At 40.8% G+C, this 17,715-nt stretch overlaps 1 protein-coding gene across 2 annotated transcripts; it reads left to right on the top strand.

Moving 5' to 3' along the window:
* Window positions 1-230: 230 nt before the first annotated feature.
* Window positions 231-15,087, top strand: tmem125a (transmembrane protein 125a). 2 transcript variants are annotated; one of them, XM_079350906.1, is made up of 3 exons: window positions 231-486; window positions 5,258-6,604; window positions 12,167-15,087. In XM_079350906.1, exon 3 carries the CDS (start codon window positions 12,548-12,550, stop codon window positions 13,244-13,246), a length of 699 nt encoding a protein of 232 aa, XP_079207032.1. In that variant the 5' UTR covers window positions 231-486; window positions 5,258-6,604; window positions 12,167-12,547; the 3' UTR covers window positions 13,247-15,087. The 2 variants fall into 2 exon arrangements, with proteins under 2 accessions (XP_079207032.1, XP_079207033.1); XM_079350907.1 differs by lacking the exon at window positions 5,258-6,604.
* Window positions 15,088-17,715: the final 2,628 nt, after the last annotated feature.

Here is a 17,715-nt window from a genome sequence, read left to right on the forward strand (position 1 = left end):
CTTCCTCTTTGAAAACGCAATGAGCATCCAGCCCATCGTTGAGGTCTCACAATCCCACTGTGGCTTTTATTCTTTCCAGCTGTCAAAGCCCCCTGTCATGTGCTATGGTTCGACTCCCCGCGGGGAACCCACGGCGACGCAGAGCTCGATCCGCCGGCTCTCTGTCCCCTCCCCTCGGCGTCCCCTGACGACGCGCGCGGCCACACCTGCATTAAACGGGGGAAGTCCGTCCGGTGGAGAGGCAGAGAGGAAAGGAGGGCTGACCGAGGAGCACGGAGCACCTTCAGCTGCTCTTATCGCGTTTTACTCAATGCAGAGTGGACACCCCGATGAGGAAAAGGTGAAGGCACGAAGGAAAAGCATGCAATCATCGGTGGGACTGAGACTTTGTAACCGTGGACACAGGATGAGAATGAGGATTAATATCGAAGTAGAGCGGAGCGATTCGGAAGAGGAGAGACAGAGTATGATCAGCTGAGGGCACAGGTAAGATCAGGCTTCCAATAAAACAAACATGAATCCAGGAAGCAGCAGCCCAATTACAACTTTTTTATTTATTAAAAAAAAAAACATCCCACAGCTTTTTCACTTATTGATTTCCCGTCTCTCCTTTTTGCATTTTTAACTTAAATGTATAATTTATTCTATTTAAAAGGTTTTCCTTATTCTAAGACTATGACTGAAAACTCAAATTCAGCAGCAACACCTCGAATTCAGGCAGCAAATGTTTCATAATTGATAAACATAGGATATACTGTGAATGTTAACATTGAAACTGGTCTCTGATGTTCAATATAAAAAAAGGAACGTTTTTAAAAAAAAAAGCTATTTCATGTTATTATTGAAATAAATTTTTCTGAAAGTAAAAGCACATGTATTTTAGAAACACCTCAGCAATTCTTCAGGCATCTTAAGTTTTGGGACTTTATGGAGAACCACGCAACAATAGAACCAACAAAATACAATTTGTAAACAAATCACTCACTTTGAAACTAAATCTGTGAATAATCATTTAAGTAAGTAATAGGCATAATACTGTCAACAGTTAGTTTCTGGGACTTGTCTAAAATGTAACATTTGTATATTTTTGGACTTTCCGGAAAGAATGATTTAACTGTTTGGAAACAAGGAAGTCAAACATTGTTATTGTATCACACTCTAACCTTTGCACCAGCTGTTAGCTGATACTGAGTGTGCTCACATCAACTTTGAATCATCAGCTGTACTCGTGTGGTTGGCACATACTTAGAGGTCAGCTTTGCTGCATTATGGAAAATTCATAAACCCCACAGAGAGATGGTGTTGTCAATACTGTATTTAAGTTATTGTAATGTGAACAGATCAATACATTGTTCAGGCATGGCCCTCCGTGTCACTTTTGCTCTTATACATCTGTCGTAACTAATCTAAAGTTGAAAGACGCATCACGACAGGGAATTTAAGAAAAGGTTGAATGCTGCTCCTCTCACTGAACATAATGTATTTTAAGACAAGGGTTAACTCTTAAAAACAAGTCAGGCTGAAAACAACATGTGATAGCCCTCATCGGAAAAGAGCCTGAAGTCAGGACAGAGCGCCGGATGAAAGAACAACAAAGTGAGTCGGTGACTGTGTCCGTGGATGACCGAGCAAAGTGGAGGAGTCATATGAGAGCTCTGTGTAGGTGAGGTGTGTGTTCGTGGCTGTGTATAGGTGTGTGTGTGTGACATGGATGTCAGACAAAGAGGGGAGTAGAGAGTAGGCCAGAATCTTAAATATCCCCGAGAGGCGTTTTGTTTCACAGTCAGCAGAAACACAGAGTCAGCCATGAACCGTGTCGTCAATAGCAGCTGTATGGAATGTGTTCACCTCTGTCCCTGGGCATAAAACGTGTCCTTCAATGAGCATGATCAATAGAGTTCAACACATTCAGTATTCGTCTGGTGTTGTAGCCTGTTTCAAACTTTAAAGTGTGCTGTTCTAAATGTTTCGAGTTTGAAATCCACGCTAGCAGCTCAGTGATGGCAGATCTCTGCTAAATGCTAAATTGGGCTGGCATGGTAACGATAAGCCGCAGAATAATGTTCTCCATGCTATTTTTTAAATTTGTTTTAGCTTTTACACAGGGCTATGAAATTAAGAAAATGTTTAACTTCTAGAACCTGCAGTTCCTTGGATGGATTCAAAAGGGTGTCCATCCCCATTCAATCCAACATTTAAAGGCCCAACATTAGAGCAGACTTTAGCATATTTATGACCTTTAATTCCAATTCTAATCTACTTATGGCAGCTGCATGGGGATCACATTTTCATGTCCAACCTCTCCTCCTGTTAGTTCTGGATCCACAAAACCAACATGGCATTAAACAAAATTATAAAAACTCAAGCTTGAAGTCACAATGACTTCATTAAGATTTCTGTTTTTAAATCACAAAAAGCCTGGGAACACATTTTGCAGGTTTTAATCTCTGGAGATAATAAATGTCTGGGAAAAATGTCACGCGATGCCTGTGGCTAAAAAATACCCAGAGACTGCTGGTTTAAACGGCCTATTGGGTGTAAGCCCTCCCTTTCTTATACACTAAAGATGAGAAAATTATTTTTATTCTCTCTAACAATACAACGTGTTAAACTTTGGTGAAACCTAGAGTACAAACCAAATCTTGTAGTAAGAAGAAAACCTTGGAATATGTTATATAATATCTAACTAAATCTTATATAAGTGTGCTGCTTCTTTACGGCCAAGTGTAACTGGTAAAGTTCATATCTTTTGTAGATGTGACGTCATACTTCTTTGATGGGCGGTTCATTTGTGCTAAATTCATTCATTCAACAAACCATCAACTTTGGACCAAGGACACAATTGTTGTGTTACAAACCGAATAGTAACTAACTTTTTCCTAAAGCATCTATTACCTAAAGAATTTGACGTTGATAAGTAAAATACTTATTTTCACAGGTTAAAAGGTAAGTGACAGCCGCAGCGTATAGAGATGTCAACTCCAGCAGCTAACAAATACAGACAGCCCGACAACAAGCCAGCCATCTCATTCATTATGATCATTATCTCCAGACAGCAAGTATCAAATTAGAATGTGCTGAATATCACCTCTGAACCCACCAGAGAAAAGGGGGAGGGTGAAAAAAACAAAGGCTGAAGAAAAAAGACAGAAAGGTAGGCGCTTTCCCATCGTCAGCAGGAGTGAAGTAAAAGGGGACCAGCATATTAATTGGTGATTTGATTAGCGTTTTAATATTGCAGCTGTGCACAACGGAGGTTAACAAACTGCTGCTCAGACGTTTTATTTATGGTTCTCCTTCTGTAGCTCAACAGTCATTCTGCCATGTCCTTCAATTTGGTATTGTGTAATGTAGACTATTTGACAGAAGCAGAAATATGTCATCAGTTAAGGAGCCGAAAGAGGCCCACATCCTGTACAAAACTGAACTAAACTGAGCTGTATCTGTGTCTCCAGCAGAAGTACCAACACGTTCTTGTGTATTGCGTTCATCCTGCTTTGTTAATGGTGTTCAACTGTAGATTGTTTGCCTGCACAATTAGGGGGTTCAGACACCCGAGTCTCACTAAGGATACAGCGTAAATGACACACCTTGAAAAAAAAGTGCAGCACACTGTGCATATGTGCTTGCATGCATTACACCACAGGCACTGTGAGTCAGGCTGCATTACTTGGAGCCAGAAGGGAATCAGTGGCAAAGACAACTTTCCCCTTCCACCCTATGCACGCATCTCTCTCGCCGACACGAAAATGCCCAAGCAGACAGCCGACCGAAGAGATACCAAGTTTGGCAGATAAAGCAGCACTGGTGGTGAGACAGTGGAGAAGAGTGAGGCAGAACAAAGTGAGGGAGCCGTGGAAGGCTGAGGTGATAAGGAAGAAGATGAGAACAGATGGGGATGTGTGTGTTTGGATGTGGATAAGGTGTCAAAGGGGCAGGTCTTGGCTGCTCTTGGTGGTCGGGATGATGCTGAGCCATGAGCTGAGAAATGAGCTCATTCAGAAAAGGTGGAATTAAACCATCCAAGAGGAGCCAGAGAGTAAGAGGGGAAATTGAATCTGGAGAAAATGCAGAATTTTCCCCCTTTTTAAGTAGCATCTTAGCATGCTGGCAGCTCCCAATTAACACCAAATTGAACTGTCAAGATTATTTATTTAAAACCACAAAGGTTTTAAATAAATGTATTTAATAAATATTAAGAACTGGAATCAACAAAGTACGAAGGACATATTCTCGAGGGGACCATGGTATCTGGGAAAACAATTTGTGCCAATCCAACAGATGGATGTCAAGAATTTGACATGCTGCTGCTGCTGCTAAACATGAAGTCATGTGATCGCCAGTATTTTATGGATTCTTTCACTCAGTATTATGAATCCCCAAACAAAGTTGAAGAGCAATTAATCCAAAACTTGGAGAGGTTTACTACCAAATGGAAACAATGGACAGACGGATTGATAAATGATCTCTGAGCTTTCACACTGTAGACCAGATATGACAATAATGTTCCCCTAATAGTGCCACTTCAACAAAAGTCAGAGATCAGGGCCATGAGGATACATCATCTCTGTACCACGAATATGTAAGGAAAAATGTTGCCAGTCCACAGTGTATGTGTCAAGAAAATGTCAAAGACAAGTGGCTAACTTCTGTCCAGAAACAGAGGGATCAGTGAAGTCTAAGGATTCCTCCTCTGGGGACTATGAATATTTCATAACATTTAATCAAATACTTGAGATAATGCTCGATGAAAATTATTGAGCGACTGGCTGAAAAACCTGAAGTTAGTTATGTTCCAGATGATTCTCAGGGTGACAATGTATGTCACCCTTAATGATGACGATAACGGAAAGGTCAGGGAAACATCGGTGTCTTCAGAATTCATGGGGACCATGGAGCTCTGTAAAATAATGTTGCTCATGAAACAATTAGCTGTTGAGATATTTGATTAGATAAGTCAAACTTTGCTTTGTTTGTCTCAAAAAAAGTCATATGGATTCATTATCTGGGCTACATGTATGTCCAACATTTTCATGGCAATCATAATCATTTAAATATGAAAACTCAAATTCAAAGATCAGTCTCTCGAAATTAAGTGCCTGTGATTTGAACAAAGAGGTGAAGTTGCTGTTGAAGGGACATAAACTGTAAGTCATTGCCAGAATAGGTGAGGATTAAAAAGGTGAAGCCTCAGGCTGAGTTTACATTAAAGGATGTGCAGCTGGTGTAAAGGTCCTTCTTTCTCTTTCTGTCTTAGGTTTTCCCTTGTGATCCCTGACAGAGCGAGGACAGTGACACTGACTCAGCCTTTGTCTCCTCAATGTTTCCGGACAGAGTTAGGCGCCCTGGGTGCTGCTGCTGTCCATTGTGACTGCAGAGGAGAAAAAAAAAAAAAAAAAAGATCCAGCTTGTCTGCATAAAGACCTATTCAGCATCCTTTCTCTTTGCAAGCAATACTGTATACCCCGAGAACAGCAGTGAAGTCTCAGCACTATCTTTAGCCCCAAGCTTCATTCTCAGAGCCCTCCTCCCTATCCCACTCTCCCAGACCCAGCTTCAGCCGAAGCCCTCTGCCCCATTCGGAGTCCCAGATGACAGCTCGGAAACATCCGTTACCCTCCCACTCTACACGAGCCTTCTTTCCTCTCCCTCCAGCCCCCGCGGCGCTTGGCACTGATGCCCATCACATAGACAGATGGAGCCAACCCTGACCCCTCTCCTTGCCCGTGGGGACGCCAACAGAATCAACGCCTGACTAGAGGAGAGGGGGTGAGTGTGTGTTGGGACAGGAAGGAGAGTATTGCTTTGTCACCACAGCAACTCAACGCCCTGTCTCCTGTGGACTCTCCTTCAGGCCAACCCAAGACTCTCAGCTGAAAACGCAACACAGCAGAAAATATCGGCAGAAGGAAAAACATTTTCCTCCATACATTTGTTGCTGAGATTATTTCTGTTGTTTGTGCCGTGAGAAGACAGGACCACTGTGAAAGCTCTGAATATAGGAAACAACATTTGAGAGGAACTGGGAAGCACTAGGTGACAGCTCTAGATTTTCTGAAGGAAGGCCCACTCCCACGTTTTCTTAAAGCTTTCCCAAACACAAAAAAAAATGTCTTTCTGAGCTTCAGGCTCCCTAAAGCCTCTGGCCTTTACAGCAGGAAAGTTGCAATCCTCTGGCAAAAATATTGCTAGTTTTACTTGCAAAGGCTTTTTTTTTATTGTGCTTTCTGAGCCTCAACAACAAAAAAGAAATACTACATGACTCTGGTCTGATCTTCGTTGGATGTGCTTGCCTTTTTCAAGCTACAAGGCGTTATCTGACATCTACTTTGTATTCAAGACATTTGCAGCTTCATTCACCTGACTGTTTCCACCTGAAATTTTTACGAAAAACTGATTTGGGCTGCTACAATTCCACTGGATGTTGTTGATGTCTTCCAACCCACTGAGCTGACCTGCATTCTGATTAGCCTTTAAAGCCAGACAACCAATTTTAAAGGGACCGGGAAATCAACAATAAAATGAGACACTAATGGCCCGGTGAAATGAATTCAGCCGGCTGACATAACAGAGGGGGGAATTCCAGGGTCCCAAAGCTTCCCAGGTAATTGGAGCGCAGTATACTGTTTTTTACTCCAAAGCAGAGCTCCTGTGGTGACCTTGCTGGCTGACAACTCAGAGGGAGGTAGCTACAGAACTAGAGAGTAGGAAAGAGAGGGAATGATACAGTATGCCCAAGGTTTTCCAATTATCTTCGGGATTTTTCATCATTACTCTCAGTGCATTATCATAACAGAGGACTGTTAGCATCACATCGTATTCAGTCATCTTAGCTTCGGCTGCCGGGCTAGGCGTCCACGACACACTCATTATTCCCCTAACTTAAATGACATCCTCTGAAAGAGTGTCCATTTTAAGTAAATTGTTTTAATGATCTCTAGTGCAGCTTACTGTAGCCTCTTTGAGATACTGCAGATGGTGAAATATGCTGATATAGTGTTTGATAGGTAAGATACAGTCAGGTTGGCTGTGAGATCCCTTTGATTTGCTTGGTTCTGTATTGTCAATCTAAAACTCTCTAATTGGGCGAAACGAAGGAATGAAGCAGATCAACAATAATGCTCTTTTCCCAGTTATTCACAGTCACAGCTGTGTTGTGAATATTCGTCATTAGACTTAACAAACAGGAGTTGTTTAATGTAAAGGTCTCGAGGGTGGAAATGCAATCACTGTCAGACTTTGTATCACTTGCAACATGTTTGACTTTGCTGTGACTGCATGGTGATTTACAGCACTACAATGAGCAGAGGCATCAGCTCGGTATCCTTTGAAACTAACACAGCTTGACATATAACCTGACTTTACTCAAAACTTGGAGGGTTTTCAGTGATGTACTGTAATGGTAGTTATTAGTTAGTCACAATTCAGCTGTCAGTACTGGAGGTAACACATACAGTATATTGTTGATGTTTTGACTTCATTTTCAAATCCATCCATTATCTAAATGGCCTATTCCGTTCAGGTTCATGGGGGTCTGGAGCTAATCCCAGCTCTGATTGGGCAAGAGGCAGGATACAAGCTGAACTGGTTGACACTCAATCACAGGGTTAAAACAAAAATATTCACACTCAAACCTACGGGCAAAATAGGGTCACCAATAAACGAACCTAAGTTAATGAGCATGTCTTTGGACGGAGGGAGGAAGCCGGAGAACCCGGAGGAAACCCACTAATGGGGCACTTTCTTGCTGTGAGGCAAAAGAGTTATCCACTGCACCACCGTACAGCCCACATGGTCAGAGCCTTTATAAAGCTTACGGTAAATAGATGTGTTGCTGGGACTAAGAGGCAACCTACTGTGTTTAAAAACTGAACCAATGTGGAAGTGCAAAAATCCACAGTTCTGAGTGTCCAATTGAGGCTGGCTGCAAGAGCCTTGGCAGTCACATAGACACTCATTCTACAATGCTTATTTACACCATAAATTAACATTAATAAATTAGCCTGGGTCAAAATCTTTCTTTTTTTTTTTTTTTTTTTTTTACTGATAGCCCATGTCGTAAAAGGCCCACACGGAAAGTGCTTACATTTATTTTACATTTTAGTGAGTTTTTTATAATATGTGCCTGGGCTGCTCTGACTGAAAGTTAGGTGTTGTAACTGTTTGTTTGCAACAAGGTTGTTGAAGGTTAGTATAAGTCAGAATTTCCAATGTGGTGGCAGCCATCCATGGGTCTGCTTCAGTAACCATGAGGGATGTCACTGAGACTATGTCCATGTTTTAGACTAAGAGTACACTCATACTAGGCAAGCCTGCTTGACTCCCAAAGTGTAGTTCGTTTTTCTAGTGTGAATGCACCTTGCTCAAGCAGGGTGCACTTCCTTGAACCTGGCACAGTTAGAGGAGATGGGCTTCGACCCAAAATGGCTGCTATTGTTAATTCTGCATCTAAGAAACTAAACTCTATTCCGGTTGACCTGTGCATTGTGGAGAAAACCAAAGTGATGTGAGTTGAGTAAATAGTTTGTGCCTCTGTACCTGTTTTTCACTTCTTCTTCTTTTTTTTTTTTTTTACTTCAGAGAAGGCCAGTGGAGAGTGAAGCAGCAAGTCAATGCTTTTGTAAAGATATTTACGAGGCCAATATGACACGGCTGATATGACAGAGTCTAGAGGTCGTATAAGTGATAAAGGGGGAAAGGCAGACACAGTCCAGTGGTTCTGTGCACTGTACATGTCTACGGGGATAACAGAGTGAGATATGCTTGCATCGTTAAGGGTTTCGATTTCATCTTAAGCTCTTTGTTGCGTGCCATCGCCTCCCGCTTTATCATCTACTTATGAAACAGAAGATAATCTCTCTTACAGTTGTACTGTATGAAGGGGGAGTGATCCTTTCAAAACCTTATGATGAGAAAGAGACGAATAGTGTTTGGAGCACCACCTTTACCTTTACACCTTTGGCGTCGCCACTTCACACACACACACAAAAAACCCCACACACTCACACCCACTTCAATTACTGTGCTATTTCGGTAGTGCTACCTGTCAATGACACACTGAGCTCAAACCAGCTGGGATTAATTAGTGCCTCGACAAACACACACGCCCACACACACACGTACGAATGCACCTTCCACTCGTCTTCGTGTGAAATATACACAAGCACATCACAAGAGAATAAACACACGTGCGCTTTTCATGCCATTCATAAGCAAGGGTTCAAGTCTCTGAAACACACACTTAAAGACAGACAATCATCCATCAGTCATAGGATGTGAAGAGCCTCCAGAACGGCGTGTTGCCAATAAACACCCCTCCTACTCTGCTGTAATTACCTCACCCTTGATTTCGCACCTTGTTTATGCACCTCATATCTCTCTGTGTCATGGCGTTACGGCTCCGCATTAGCACAAGGCAATACCTGTCCACACTAATAAGAAATGTGATCTTGCATTTAGTTTATAGTTTCTTATCTAAACTGGCAGAATAAACGAGGCAGAATACATCAGCAGCAGTTTCTGAAAGTGCCACAGTTAAAAAAAAAAGTAGTCTGAATTAGAGATCATATTTTGTTTGTTCAGTTTGATGAAATGTATTCCTTTATTATTCACAGCAGTGTTTGTGTTAGCAAAATCCACAGCCGGTAAAGACAAGCTGTAACTCCTTGTCGGCTTCTGTTGAGGTTCATGAGCTCATGCCTCGCACTGCTGACTTTGATAGAAATAAAGCCGCTGACAGGTTTTTAAAAGACAAGCTGTCAACAGCCATAACCTTGAGGATGTTTGTTTGTTTGTGTGTGTGTGTGTGTGTGTGCATGCATTGTATATGTTAACATGATTGGGTTATGGGGGTGTGATGAGGTTACAAATACAGTCGAGATTGAGAATATGCTGAGGTAAGGTAAAACTGAAAGAAAGGAGGAGGGGGAATTGAAGCAAATGTCAAAGTATGGAATAAAAATTGACAGGTATAATGATCCTTTTACATATATTTATATATTTAGTTTAACTATGTGGTTTGGACAATGCATAAAATAGGGAGAAATGAAGATATATTAGATCGAAGGCACTGGAGAGTTCAAAGATCTGTTGAGTGAGCAGGTGTGGGTGTGTGAGGGCGGTTCAGATGCCGAATATTTACATTTTTGCAAAGCTGTCTCTGTGTGTGTATATAAGGGCATTGTTTATAGGAGCAGCCGCTAATGCTTGTTTTATTCAAACACCTTGGTAGTGGCAAGTCATTATCATAGAGATAATGAGAGATAAAAAAAAAAAAAGGTTGCCGGGTCAGCAGTCAGTTTTTCATACTGTCAAAACAGCAAATATGCAGGTTTAGAGAAGGTGTGCGAGTGCAACTTTGATGTGATGGATTTTTGTCGACCATACCAACTATCACTGTTTGTAGATGCTAAAAAGATGCACTCACACCAGTTACTCCACCTAAGTGATGCCAAGGTGCTCTGAAAAACTTCATAGCAGCGAGTTAGCACAAATAGCGCAGACAAAGGCTTGTACAACAAACGGACTCTACGGCCCCGTGTCCACCTTTAGCGTTTTTCCCAGGAAGGAAAGTGCTGGCTGTGCGCTCTGAAGTATTTGCATGAAGCGTTTGTGAAGAAGAAAAGTGTTGCACGTCTGTCCTGTCTCCATGGCAACAGTCTGTTAACAAAGGCCGATGTATGACACTGCTCCGTGACTTTTTAACGTGTTTGTTAATTGTTTTACAATTGAGATTGCTTTTTTTTTACCCGATCAGACGTGGAGTAAAGAGGATGTGGGTACAGGACACGATCCGTAGATTGCAAACCTACAGGGAACATCATACATTTTGAAAAGAGCGCCCGTGATGTTGATAGCGCCTTTCTGAAAAGTTGAAAGATTTTCAGCAGATTTTCAGATTCAGATTTGAAACGCTCAGAGCGGCTGCACTAAAAACGGCTGAGCGCTCGGAAGAGAAGATGCTGGAAGCTGCACTTTTTGATGAGAAGCAAATTTGAAACAATTAAAAAATGACGCTGGCATTAAAAAAATGCAAGGTGGACATGTGGCCTAAGTCATGGGGCATTTTTTAAACAGTGACTAAATTAATAGAAAGTCCAAATGCTAGTATTCATGTACTGTAAAAGCTCTCTCTGTGTAACTTGAACTCAGCTGCAGAGCTCATTCAAAGTGGCTATTTAAGTTACCATATGTTGCCCGTGTACAATGCTCAAAGACACAAATCTACAACTATTGGGAAGGTCTTCAGTATCAGTTCTTATTGCAACAAAACAAAGGGAGTTTTATGTGTAAAATGGAGTGTGTTGAGTTATCACTGTTCAAAGTTAGGGAAACTTTAGGAGGGTTTTTGGTTTCAATGAGAGCATCAGGCTTTAGGCTGCTGTTTGTGATTTCAGAGACTCCCCCTGACACTCCACCCACAAGAAATCCCAAAAAACTCCCCTCTCCAACATCGCCTTAAACCACAAACTAACTCTGTTGTCATTCCCCTGCTCTTACATTATTTGTTTGTTATTTTGGTATCAATGTTTTGTTTCATTTTTATTCTTGTTAGGTGTCTTTGAGTACTTGGGTAAAAGTCTAGTGTATTATTATGAACATCATAAAAAATGTGGAAAAAATGCCCACAACATGGAAACCTTCCTGCATTTATAAAGAGGAAATTGAGCAGGGACAGGTAGGACTAGAATAACTCCAGCTAATAGTGTAGGCTGTGTTGTTCTGGGATTAGTCATTGTTAACAGGAAGCCTGCATCTATTTCTGTGCTGTTTTTTATTCTTAGAAGCATACTATGTATGTGTATTATACAGTTACCTGAGACAAAGCACTCTAAAAGAATAACAAATTCATTTAGCACAACAGCTAGCTAGCTTGATTGCTACTGAAGCTAATCTCCCTTCTGCATGTTGTGTGTCTGATTCAGCATTCGTTCTTTGTGGCATTTTAATAAGTCTATCATTTCATACATTGGTATAAGTTTTTTTTTAATTGGTGGGGAGCACTGAGCTAAACAACTGTTTTATTTTTTCTATGAAAATATATTCACCAATACTGGCAAAGACAGCACCCACCTTTGAACAAACAATAACCCAGCAGAACGAAAGAGCAGAGTCAAACATCGCAAAAAAAACCGTCTTTAACCTCAACATATTTGTTCTCTTCCAGGTGAGTTCAACCAACCTGCAGAACGAGGCCGGAGTTCAGTGGAGGGCTGGGTTGTTTGATTTGAATGTCAACTCTTGAACTCGAGTGTAATCGTTTACACAGGACCAGGATACCTGTGGGCGGATAAAACTACAATATATTGAGCTAAATTAATTGATTACGTAAATTGACAGTTTAAATTGATATCTATATATACACGTTATGAAGTTACATTTTAACACTTGAGGACATTGTGCCTGGAAAAACTTTTTCAATTTTCTTCTGATCTTGACAACTTTGGAAACTGTTGGTGAAAGACACAAGGATTGAAGGGATTATCAGTTGGATTCTGCCTTCTGTGGTGGTGGCGTCCTTATTTAGCAGAGTGGGAGTGGCATCAGGATGCCTGAACTGGACAACTTTTCCCCCCTGAGGGATCCCAGAGGCTCTGAGCTGGGCCTAAACGGTCCTGCAGACCCACTTCGGATTCAGCACAGCATCCTGGAGGAGCAGGTGGAGCTGTGGTGGTTCAGAGATCCTGGGAAGTCTCTGCTCTGCTACTGTGTGGCCGTACTTCTAATCCTAGGCTGCGGACTGGGCGGGGTTGGCCTTCTCTCCACCACCACCAGCGTCTCAAGTGAATGGCGGCTGGGGGCAGGCACAGCCCTCTGTCTGCTCGCTCTTGGAGTCCTGCTCAAGCAACTGCTGAGTTCGGCCGTGCAAGACATGAATTGCATACGAAGCAGGCAGCGAATCGACATGCTAAAGAGTGGAGGTTTGTCGGACCTTCTTGTGGTTTTGATTACTGGGCTGTCATTGCTGATCTGTGGTGGGGTTCTACTACATCTGGCCCTGGCTAACCACATGCCGAAACCTGGCCAAGCGCTTAATGACATGTACATCTCCGGAGTGGTTTTGCTAGCAGGAGGAGGAGCTGCCGTTGCAGGTGTTGGAATATACTCTGTCGTCGTCATTCTACTTGAAAGGACAAGGCACGGGCGAAGGTTGGTGGACCGGGTTTTGAATGTCTTCACCGTTTCTGGACACATGGACCGTCAGGCTCGCAGAGAGACAACCTCCAGTCTAGCTAATCTCATATAGACTATGAAAAAAGTGTCGTTCTTCTCCTTGTAATCATGACAGAACATTTTCCTCGTCTCAATTTCACCAGGCTTTCAAAACATGACAAGAAATCTGATTAAAACAAGATTCATCACTTTAATGCTTGGGCCAATCAAACTATGTTTGCGGCAAAATGGGTTGAATTTTAATCTGCTTTGTGACGATATGAGTTATAAGAAATCAAATCACAGTCACTAAGCAAAGATAAAAACTGAACACTGAAAAAGACAGCTCTGCTCACGGCACCTCAAATCTTACCAATTCTAATTGTTTCCTCAACACATCAAAAGATACAACATTTTAATGTGTTATTTATTAGCTTCAATCAGCATTTTGTTTTCTGTTCTGTAAAATTTACTCCACTCACAAAGGACAAATGCCAACATTTTGGTGCCTGGGGTACTTTGGCAGGGACAGTGTGTGCTTGGGCGCCAAAAAAGACGCATGAAAGTAGTAAATAAACTGTTGATACAAGTCAGTAAGCAGAGAGGACTCTGTGAAATGAAAAGCACAGAAGAGATGTTTGTTCACAACTGAAATTAAATCTGTTTGTGGCTGTGTTATGGGATATTTAAAGGGGATTAAATTGAACATGTGGAGTAAATGAGCACAGCTATGTACTACTACGATTTACATTATTTTCTCCACATTTAAACTATGTGAAATGCTTAGAGAGCTAAAGCTTTTTCAATGCACAGTGTTATTTGGGTCAAACTGGATAGCAGCACATTTGACATGATTAACTAGTTTTAAAAATGTATTCTGTCACACTGCTTTGAACCAAACTTCTGATCACAACCTGCCTGATTATTGTAAGATAACATTTATAAGAGCATCAACGGGAAGGCTTACACATAATAGAAATACAGAGAGAATTATACAAAGGAAAGAAACATGTTTGAGCTATGTGAGAGACTTTTTGAACAAGAAAAAAACTACACTAATTGGATTAACTTTTATATGATCTGATTTCTTTCCTTAATTCAATAGTAATCTGTCATATTGCTTGACTGTGGGGTTCGTGACAGACCATCTCTTTAATGTAGGCCTACCTGTGGCCGCCTGCAACATAATCCAAGACAACATGATTGTTGGATATCACAGCACTTTATGATGTCAAATTACGTTGGACTTTTTTTGTGTGTCAACACAGTATTGTCTTAACTGTTTATCTTGCAGCACTTATCGATATTTTTGATATTAACTTTGAGTCATATTTCTGTAAAATGGATTGTCATGGAATCATCAATCACCAATCTTTTCAGCTTTGTATGGGTCAATGTTTTTATAATATGGTTATTCTATATTCTCATCAGTAACTGTTGGCAACATTTTCAGAGAGCTCAAGAATGGCCGCCTACTTTTTCTGTGGATGTTATGGAAGTATTTTCCCCCTTCAAACCCTCCACTGAACTTTCAGAAAATCCTTATGTCAACATTTTTAATCCTGGAACCACCGAGCAACCCAAACACCTGTGACTAAAAACATTTTGATTTGGAGCCAAAATGTTATTGGAAAATAGTAAAAAAAAAAAAAAAAAAAAAAGGTAAAAACACTGTGTAGACTATTTTTTTCCTGGGACTGATGGAACTACAAGTCCCACAATCCCTTGCGAGGCCGAAAAACCAATAGCTTAGCACACATCTTTCCAAACGTACCGTAGTCTTCTTTCTCCAATTTTATTTACTGTGGTGTTTGTAAAACATTTTCATTGTAACAGCAGGCTCCACCAATCTGAGATGTCTCTCTGGCACTCTTGGATTGTGAGCAGTGAAGCTATTTTTTTCCCTCGAGATCGCAAATAAACTATGTTTTGTTTTTTTTTTGTTAAGATTTCACTCAATCTCTAGTTTTGAGGTAAGTCTACCTTGGATGGTTATGACATTATGGCTAATATTCAAATCCACACAGAGAAATGAATGGGAATTTTACTTCCGGAACAACAGAGCTCCCTAGTGCTGATAAATCTTCCCTTCCCACCATCCTACCAGAGCGAGTAAAAGGAAAAGTGGCTGATGGACTCAGTGTTTGCTACCTAAAGATTCAAATATCTTTCTCAGAAAATAAGCAGCGACTTGATAAGAGTTACGCTAAACACTCTCGAGCTACCCGGAGGCGTTGATGAACATGCAGACAACATTGTTGTCTCAAAAGCAGATCATCAAAATTAAAAAATGAAAGTGTAAACTTCAAAGGCAAAGATTAGTAAAGGCAAAGAGTTACTTGTTTTAAACCAGAGCTGGTGAAGTGTTAATTTGAACAAGCTAGCCACTAAGCTAAAAAATGTTTTAAAAAAGCTAGCTAATAGCCTAGCAGTTTACCGACTACACTAGCAGGTTTAAAAACAAGGTTATGTGTCTTTATTAAATTCATGATATCTATAAGCTGTTAAGGCCTGCAAAAGACTGCAAAAGCAAACTGTCTGGGAAAGTTCTCTGGATGCTATGTTTGCTAACAAAGTTGCCATTGATAAGGTGATGTTATGGTGGTAATGCAGCATCACGAGATTGATTTCCCACAAGTGTCTAAAAATTGAAGCACTGCAGCAAGCAAGCTAACAAAAGAGCAAATGTGTGTTACTATCTTGCCACGAGTTTAGATGGTGAATATCTGTTGAGTTTTAAAATGTGAAATGCAGTAGGTACCGGGATTTGTTTTTGCAATAGTTTTTTAATCTAAAGGCAGGTAACATGGTAATAGATTGTCTGTAAAAGATAAAGGATAAAGTTATATTAAAGTAAAATCTTTTATTTACAATATGTTTTGATCCTTTGAGCACTTTGGTGACAGGAAAAAGGGCAGACAATTTGTGTATTCCTCTGATTTATCTAAGGATCAAGTTCAGGAATCTCAGTACACTGACATTAACCTGAAGGGTGATGCTGCAGCTGGGGGAGAAAATGTAGTCTCAGCACTTTCGAATTACTAGATGTGTTATTATCAGATAACAATCATTGTCATTTCTGGTAATGCACAGAAGGAGAAAAAGTGTTTGAATTGGAAAAAAAAAAAAAACCCTCAGTGAAATTAAATCCCTTGCATCAACATGAACAGTTATAGAATTTCAACGTGCTTGCAAAAGTTTGGACTGGATTGTCAATATGCTTTATCATCTTCCACTAAATAGGAAGAGGGGAGAAGCTGTATGCTGAGAACGCTGCATTATTATCGAGTCTCATTTGTTCCCTGTGCAAAAAAGGGTCGTTTCTGTAGGAATAAACACTATTAAGAAAAAACGGCACAGTGGCAAATGAAGGCCATTTGTTTTTTTAAAAGCCTTTGAGAGTCATTCCTCACACCGCCTGGCAGAAAAACCTCACAAAGTGTCCCGCATTGTGTCCCGTTTGTGTGTGTGTGTGTGTGTGTGTGAGCTAGTCACACCTCTTTATCTGTCTGCACATACGCATTGCCTATATTGCCTTGGGACAAAAGAGTCACACAGTTAAACATTGTTGGAGTGATGACGGACAGCAAACAGAAGGCACAATGCACAAGGCAGTGGCCTGCAGGGCCTGGCGTAGACTAGCACCACTCACTCTCTCGCACACACACATGCACACACAAAAATAAATCAAGTTATCCTTACTTGTATAAATCAGTTTTTTTGACCCGCAATATAAAGTCGCAAAGGCAGTTTGTGTATCCATGCATGACAGCAGGAGGAGGTGAGCAGAGTGAGGAGGAAGGCAGGTCTGATACTGAGCAGAAAGAGGTCTGTGTGGGAGGGCAGGATTCAGAGCGTTTTTCTTCGGCCAAGACAGAAAAGACAGAAAAGGACTTCAACCAGACAAAATGTGTTCAGCTGCATCATACTCTAAATGTACAAACATTTCTCAACAGTTTGTCCCAGCAGTGTATTTTGAGTAACTGAAGAGTGATATAATATCTCTCTCGATTAAAGTTTTATTTTGATCGATTTTCAAATGCAATTTCAAGTGCAACATCTAAGTTTGGTTTGACTGCTTTAACCGGCTGAAAGCATAGTTCCCATAAAAATGGACTGTATAGAAAACATTTTAATGTATGTATTTAACTGAGACTGGATTGTACTAGTATGAACTTGTGACTTACCTTTAGCTCTAACCGGTTTCTTTTGACTTTTAGAAACATCAGAATCACAAAAATATTGTCACACTTGATCTTAAATAGGTTGTAAAGAAACTAAAAGTTCTTTCCTCTGTGTTTAATCTGACTATAATGGGAAGTTAAAAGTCTTTCAATCAAGATTCAGGGAAAAAACTCAACATTTTGTCACACTCATGAGGTAATCACTTCAGGTCTTTAGTCAGTCACTTTAGTCTAATGTGTTCCATGAGGAGTAATCGTTCCATTCCTCTCCAAAGGCTAAAAGCTGATTAAACCAGCTGCTGGCCGAACTATCAAATTTAGCGTACCAACATCAGAACATTCACAACACAAGACACAAGACATAAACAAATTAAGCCCT

This window comes from Symphodus melops (genome assembly GCF_947650265.1).
Source record: "Symphodus melops genome assembly, chromosome: 8".
NCBI lineage: Eukaryota > Metazoa > Chordata > Actinopteri > Labriformes > Labridae > Symphodus > Symphodus melops.